General features: G+C 28.9%; 1 protein-coding gene across 1 annotated transcript in view; it reads left to right on the top strand.

The window, feature by feature from the left end:
- LOC117173787 (transmembrane protein 8B) overlaps positions 1 to 8,157 on the top strand; it is a 35,252-nt gene that overhangs the window by 8,019 nt on the left and 19,076 nt on the right. Inside the window, exons 3-4 of the mRNA XM_033362429.1 lie at positions 4,548 to 4,825; positions 6,710 to 6,938. Of these exons, the coding sequence (XP_033218320.1) occupies positions 4,548 to 4,825; positions 6,710 to 6,938 (507 nt within the window). The remainder of the gene's footprint in view (positions 1 to 4,547; positions 4,826 to 6,709; positions 6,939 to 8,157) is intronic.

Genomic DNA, 8,157 nt, shown 5'->3' with positions numbered 1-8,157 from the left:
GCTATCTAAGGATGGTACTATAGAACGCCACCTCAAGGTAGGCCTAGTGGCGCCATCTCTTGGTCAGGCCGGAAACTTATCAATCCACCCTCGTATATCCCAACGTCAGACTAGCCATAGAAAGTCTTACGAGTGACCCTATGATGATACCTCCAGCCCTCTGCAAGAGAACTAGATATGTGCTATCCTAGGGCAGGAGACTTGTAAGGACTGAAAAACTTCAGGGCCCACCTGACCCTGGAAGGTGTAACAATATCGTTGGCTAGCAGCTGTTTCGGGTCCAGTCGGACCACAGGCGGTTTTGGTTGCCTCAGAGGTGTCCCGTTCTTTTCTGCAGACCTTGTAAAGCCTGGAAAATGTGCCTTAATGTGATGAGCCAAGGCATCCTCGTCCGACTTTGAGTATCCCCTGCCGGGCAATTCTAGTGAGTCGAGAATAGGATCCGGGTTTCGAAAAAGCAGCTTATCCAGTCTAGTCGTCTCTGCTCCTTTCTCGAAGTCTGAGCAAAAGTTGGTCCAACTTTCTTGATTTGCGTTACATATTGCATCCCCGTATTCATCCCTCATCTTCATAAATGAGGGCCACAGTTCCTCCGTTTTGTCAGGACTGGCACGTCTGAAGCTCTCTCTGGTTTTCCCTGCGAAGCTCTTCGAGTTTCCCATTCCACCAGTGCTTCTCTCCAGCCTTTCGGACTTTTGTTATTTTGAGAATTACTTTCATAGGTAAATTTGATGACTTCCGTGAAAATCATGGCTGCCAACTCCAGGGTGTCAACGTCTCTGACCGTTCTGGGCACCTTTGAGAGTGCACTCCTTAGTTCCATGGAATACTGATCCCAGTCAGTTCTTCTTGGATTTCTGGCCCTTTTAGGGTCCGCGGGTGCAATGGATTCCAACTCAAACTCTATCTGTAAGTGATCTAAGAAAGTGGGTTCTTCTGATACTCTCCATTTCTTGACATTATCTCTAAAACTACCGGTACAGAGAGTTATGTCAATGACTTCCTTCCTGACCGAGTTACGAAACGTCGGGGTGTTCCCCGTGTTAAGAATATCTAAATCAGTAGTGATTTGGTATTCCAGTAGTTCATATTTACCTAGTTGGAAATTCCTGTAGAGGAACCTCGGAGGATGCGTCTGATCGTGCTGGACACGAACCTGCACATTAACCTGTGCAGGTAATCTTAACGATTCCTGTACAGGGATTTGGCGCAAGAAACTTGACATGATCCGGAAATGGAACCTGTATAAAACCTAGCCTTTTAATGATCCTGTACAGGTTCTTTCACAGTGCAAATTGAGTCGCTGGTTCGTGTACAGGAACTTGTTCAGAATCTTATACGTCCTGCATAGGAACTAATCAGCGAGGGTTCTCTAGTAGCTTGACTTTCTCGATAGTAAGTTCAATCTTGAAGGAAATAAAACGCAAACAACTTTTTAGCTGTAGGCGACATGAATTTTGGCGACGGCGTTCTGTAAAGGCCCCATGAGTGTTTCTGTACAGGATCCCGGCTCTCTATTTACTTTGCAAAAGAAAAGGAACCTATACTCGATCAGTCAACGGTTCTTTTTTCGGTACAGGTTTCATTGCATAATCATGCACCGTTTCCTTCACAAACTTTCAGAACCCTTCAAGATTACCTGAGCAGGTTCGTGTGCTGGGTCATGCCCAGAATCATTTCCAGGATGCTCCGAAGTTCCTGTGCATGAATTTTCAGCTGGGATGGTATGCCTTCTTAGCTATCAAGGGGTAGGAAGTTATAAATGTAGTGGTAAGAAGTCCTTTATAACATGACTTTTGTACATCCTAGAGATGTTTTTAAGACGTCTAATTTCAGTACGAAAGATGTCCCTAGAACGTCCATGTCTTTAACACGTCTATAGGTCATCTTTAGGACATTGGACGTCTTAGAGACGTTAATTAGGCTGACATAGGACGTCCTAGAAACGTCCCAAGACTGTGTTGAAAGAATCCAAAACTTCATGTTTGTTTTTATTGGTAGCCCTCCTACAGCTCTCATGCTGATTAACAAAAATGTCGTTTCCGCGATGAAAATTTTAGTTTTTTACGACAATTTGGTATCCGGTACATGGGAATGCATGATAAATACGTCAAGTTTTATTGTTATCTTGTAAATGGATTGATAGGGAGCGTCTGTTCATTGTGATAGTTCGGAGAAAATTGATGCGTACCAACCTCTATGAACTACTGCGTTGTTCCTTTTAAATCTGGTCTTAACTATTTGATATTTTTTATTTTTTTAGCGGTTTTCGATTTGAAATTTCAAAGGAGTTGAGTATACAAAAGTTTTAATATAACAGTTTTCGGCAACTTATTTTTTTTTTATTCGTAATGTTCCATTTTTAAAATGGCTTCAATTTGATCGTTTTTAGAATAATTCCATTATAAAGGTTTATAATTAAACATTTTCCCATTTTGAATGTTGAAAATTATGGTATTTTTTTTATTTAATAAAATTTTGTCTGATAAATTTTAATGTCTAATTTTAATTTTTGTAATATAATAAAAATTTCAAATTCTAGAATTTCAGATGCTTTGACATTGAAACATTCAATATATTTTTAAGTTTCCAATAGTCGAATGTTAATCGCTTCGAATGGAAAATTATATAATTTAAAATTCTTTTTAATCAAATTGTCCAATTGTCAAAATTTTACCGTGAAATTTTTTAATTTTGAAGGCATCTATTTAAACAAAATGTAATATTTAATTATTCAGTTTCTAACGCTTTTATTTAGAAACGATACAAATTCAGTTTCAGTCCTTTCCATTTTAAATACTGACCTTTTTTAAAAATGTTACCTAACCAAAAATAGTTTGAATTGGACCGTTTTCAATTTAAGTTTATTCAATATATGATTTTTTTTCAATTTCAAACACTTTCAATTAAAAATTATTAGATATTATATGTATTAATTAATAAGCGTTTAAAATTTATATTTAAAAATTTATTTAATAATGGATTTTTAAATTGTTTATATTTTTAACAGATACTTTTTATCAGGAAATAAAAGTTTAGAAACTTATACGCGCACCTAGCACGGATGAATTTTCTGCCAGTCACTTATATGATAAAATAAAAATCTTCAATTTTGAAGGCTTTGAATTAGAAATTATAATTTAAAATCCTGTATAGTTTTAAACGTTTATACTTTGAATAGGATGGTTTTCAATTCAAGATAATTCAAAATGTATTTTTAATGCCCTATGCTTTAAATTACAAATTAATTAATATTAATTATTGTTCTTAAAATGTTTAAAACTTCGGGACGATTGAAAAATCCCGAAAAATAAAATTCCCCGATCTGTACAATTCCCAAATAGTTTATAATATTACCAAGTTGGAAAATTTTTGACAAAAAATTGTCGAATTATCAATTCTTCGAAATAGAAACTCCCGAATTTTAACAATTAATTTTTTTTGTTTAATATTACTTATTTATTAAAATACAATAATCAAATATTTTTATCAACAAAATTTTTGATTTTTCAAAAATTATTGTTTGAATTAAAAATATTGAAAGAAAAATATATTTCAGGATAAAAATTTTCTTCCATAAATATTATTTTAATTCCAAATGATAAATTAAAACACTTTAAACATTAAAAATAATTTTTTCATAAACATACTTGACTAATGTATTTTTAATCGATAAATAATAATTATAACCAACATTGGAATGGTCTTAATTCTAGATTTTTCTAGTTTAGATATTTTATAATTCGGCAATTTTCTGTCGGGAATGATATTACCCGGCAATTTTCAAATTCTGTAATATTATAAACTGTCGAGAATTTTATTATGCAGGAATTTTTCAATTCGGTAATATAATAAACTGTTCGGGAAATTTCCAGTTCAAGAAATTTATTATTCGGGCATTTTACAGTGCGGGGAATTTTATTTTTCAGGATTTTTCAATAGTCCTATAAAATTCCGAAAACAAATATTCGAAATAGAAAATTCCCGAAATTATAAAATTGCTAGGATATAAAAATCCCGAATTGGAAAATTGAAATTCCCGAACAGTTTATAATATTACCGAATTTCAAAATTTTCGAATGATAACATTCGCAATAAAAAATTGCTGAATTATAAAATATGCAACAATTTTAATTTTTCGACCCGAGAAAATTCCCAAATTTAAACAATTAAATCGATTTTTGTGTATTAAATATGATTTATTTATGAAAAATGTAATAATGAATAATTTTGTTTACTAAAATTATTTAACAATTTAAATAGCATTATAATAATTTTTAAAATGATTGTTTAAATTTAATATTGAGATTTTCTGTTTTATAATTATTAAATTTTCAAATTCAGTTCCTTTTCATTTCATTTGAAATATTGTCCTTTTTTAAAAAATGTTACCAAATTGAAAATAGTTTTAGCTGAAACGTTTTTAATTCATTTTCGTTCAATATATTTTATTTTTATTTTAAACGCTACCAATTCAAAATTATTCATTATTAATTGTTGTTTCAAAAATGTTTGAAACTTTGTACTGAAAAATGTACTTTTTGAAGATTTGTCGTAAAGGAGGACAAGCTCAGTGGCCTCGGAAGTTGTTCGCCAAGGGATGTTACCATCCATTTAAAATACGGTAGTATACCTTTCGTTCAACCAGATGGTGCAAAAATAGGGGCAAAAATATTAAAAGAAAGAAGACGTCATTATAGTTTGGAAATTTTGAGCAACGGTGACGAAAATATTGCAACGATTGACGCCCCACCTCCTGGTGATTGGTATGCGATCGCTTTTCGCTCTTGGTCTGATCCTGATAATGGAAAAATTACCCAACAAGGTGGGAATCTTAATTTCTTAAAGTTGCCACTAGCGGGAAAAGAAACAGATTGATTTTCAACTAGAAAGCTTCATTTTTAACAAAAAAAGATTACATTGAAAAGATGAAAAATAAAGAATTGCAACCAAGAAGGTGAATTTTATATAAAATAAAACAGATTTGCAACTAATTACATAAATTTTCAAACAAATAGTTGAATTTCCAAACATTAAAAAAATCAACTTTAACCAAAAATAGAATAATGAAATTTTTATTTAGTAAATCAATTTGAAAAAAAAACGAAATTTCTGCAAATTAATTGAAGTTTAAACCGAAAAATTGGATTTTGTAACCAAAAAGTTCTTTTTCAACCAAAAAGTTGAATCTTCAACCAAACGGTCAAATTTCTATTTAAAAAAAATAATGTTTAACCTAAAAAGATGAATTTTCAGAACCAAAAAAGGTTTTAATTAATATTTAAAAATAGTTTCATTTAACCAATAAAAATGAATTTTCAACACAATGCTTGAAACTTTAAAAATTGATTTCCTACCAAAAAGATGAATTTTTAACAAAATTCAAAAATTTCCAACCAAATAGTGAAATTTTAAACCAAGTGGATTAGTTTTCTACAAAAAAATACAAATTTGCAACAAAATAATTTAATTCTAAACCGAATAGATCAATTTTCAACTAGAGAAAATCAAGTAATAACCAAAAATTGAATGATTACACTTTCAATTAAAAAAATTAATTGTCAACCAAAGAAATTAATTAACTAATTAAAAATTAAATAACCCAAATGATGAATCTTTAACTAAAAAATCGAGTTTTTAATAAAGTAAATCAACTTTTGATCAAATAGTTCAATTTTCTACCAAATTGGTTAATTTAAATTTAAAAAATTAATTTTAAAGAAAAGAAAACAATTAGCAACAAAGTAGTTTAATTTTCAACCAAAGAGATGAATTCTCAACAGCTATTATGAATCTTCAAATAAAAAATGGATTTTTAAGAAAATAGTTTAACTTTCAACCAAGAGGATTCATGTTCTACAAAATACCAATTTTTACAAAATACATTTATTTTCAACAAAATAATTCAATTTGCAATCAAAGAAATGAATTTTTAATCTTCAACCAAAAAAATTAATTTTTAAGAAAGAAGTTGAAATTTCAAACAAGGAGGTCAATCTTAAAAATAAATAAAATATTTAAAAAATGTCTTTTCGGTTGAAATTTTATAACAAATTTTTTGTGTGTACAGTTTTTGTTAGTGAACAGAAATAAAAATGATGAATTAAAATTTTTTGGTCTAAATTAGAAGTTGTGCAAAAAACATGTTTTTACGGATTGCACACTTTTTTAAAAAGTTAAATCGTCCATAGAAACATGTTTTTGCACTTTTTCAAACAATTCTAAATCAAAAACATTTTTTTCAAATTCGAAGATCGACAAGGAGTAAAAAATTGTAATATCTGCGAAGTCTTATAAGTCTTTGAAATCTTTGTAAATCCAATTGAAATCTTCGAGATTTTTTAAAATGATTAAAATCATTTCAAAATTTTGTAAATATCCGCGAAACCCTTGAAGTTTTTGATATCTTCTATTCTATTTTTAATATTGAATAGAAGTAAAAATTAAAAAGTAAAACAAAATTTGAAACAAAATTTCTTCTTAGTATATAAAGCATTCGATATTAAAAAAAATCCCAAAACCCAACAATGGTCAAAAAAACGAAAAAAAAAACGTTTCTATTAAAGCAAAATAATAATATATTGTTTTTGTTTTGTTTTCCCACATTTTCAAACAATTCTACCTTTAACCATTTTTTTCTTCTTCAAAATTTAAGAGCGTTTTTACGGAAAAAATTTAGTTTTCGATGAATTTTTTGGTTTTGTTTTAGGAATTGGTGTATCTTGCGACACAATACTTGATGCCGATTTATCAGTCAAGTTTGCCGATACTTTACTGGCTTTTGTCGACACAAAAAAAAGTATTTCGATACATTTGAGTGAGAGAAATGATACTGCGGTTATGCAGTTTCCAATTTTCGAAGAGACGGAACGAATGTTTCTCGATTTAAAATCATCTTGTGGACCAGAATGCACCGTCGTTGCTCACGTAACTGCCAGGTAAAATTTCTAAATAATTTTCATTTATTTTCTCTTTCTGAAACTTTTTTTTTTAATACCTGAAAAATCTGGAAAAACTGAAATTGTCAGGGAATTCTCATATGTCTAAGAAATCTAGAAATATGTGATAATTTTTCTCAAAGTCGGGGAATTTTGTCGAAGGCATGTATAATTTTTTTTTTAATTGTAATATAAAATTTAATAACAATTTTTTTAATATTTAGAAGTATCTTTATATTACTGTATCTAACTATTTTGTTGAATTTTTTTAAAGTTGAAATTATCTTTTTCAACTGAAAATTTAACTATTATATTTCTCGTTAAAAATTTATCGTTCCTAGTTAAAAATTAAATTATCTAGTTAAAAATTCATATATTTATTATAATAAGTTCGTTCTTCATGATTAAAAAATTCAACTTATGTTTAAAACTCGTATTTTTTGGTTGAATTTAACTGTTTTTTACTAGAAGTTAGAATTTTTGGGTTTAAATTTATATAAACTACTAAAATTGTCGCCCAGAATTCATCGTGTTTAGAATTCAAATTTAATTACTTGATTGAGAGTTAAATTTTGTTTTAAATTAATTTTTTGTTCAAAAATGTATCATTTTAATTAAAAAGTTATCTTTTTGGTTGATATATTAGCTATTTTTTTGAAAAGTAGTTTTTTGTTTTGCTGAAAATTAACTTTTTTAACTGAAAATTGTACTATTCCAATTGAAAGTTCAATTATTTTCAAGAAAATTTTTCTTTTTTTCACTGAAAATATAATTATTCTAACTGAATATTCCCCAATTTTAGTTAAAAATTGATCTCTTTGGTTGAATATTAATTTTTTTAATGAAAATTTAACTGATTAATTTTTTAATGACAATCTCTCATTTTTAGATAAAAATTCGTGTATTTTTCGACAGAAATTAATCTTTTTGGTTATAAATTTATCTTTGTGGATGAAAACTCAACTATTCCAGTTGAAGATTCATCATTTTAGTTGAAAATTCATCAGTTTTGTTTAAAATTCAACTAATATATTTGAAACTTTAATTATTTTGTTGAAAATTTTTTTTTGTGTCGGAAATTAGTAGTTTTTAAGCTGGAAGGGTAACTAACTGTTCCAGTTGAACATTCCATAATTTTAGTCAAAGAATTATGTTTTTGTTAGAACATTCATTTTTTTGACAAAAAATTTAACTATTCAATTTTTGGTTCGATAATGAT

This window comes from Belonocnema kinseyi, chromosome 5, assembly GCF_010883055.1.
Source record: "Belonocnema kinseyi isolate 2016_QV_RU_SX_M_011 chromosome 5, B_treatae_v1, whole genome shotgun sequence".
NCBI lineage: Eukaryota > Metazoa > Arthropoda > Insecta > Hymenoptera > Cynipidae > Belonocnema > Belonocnema kinseyi.
Note: the sequence above shows the minus strand (reverse complement) of the source record. Positions and strands in the feature narration are given on the sequence as shown.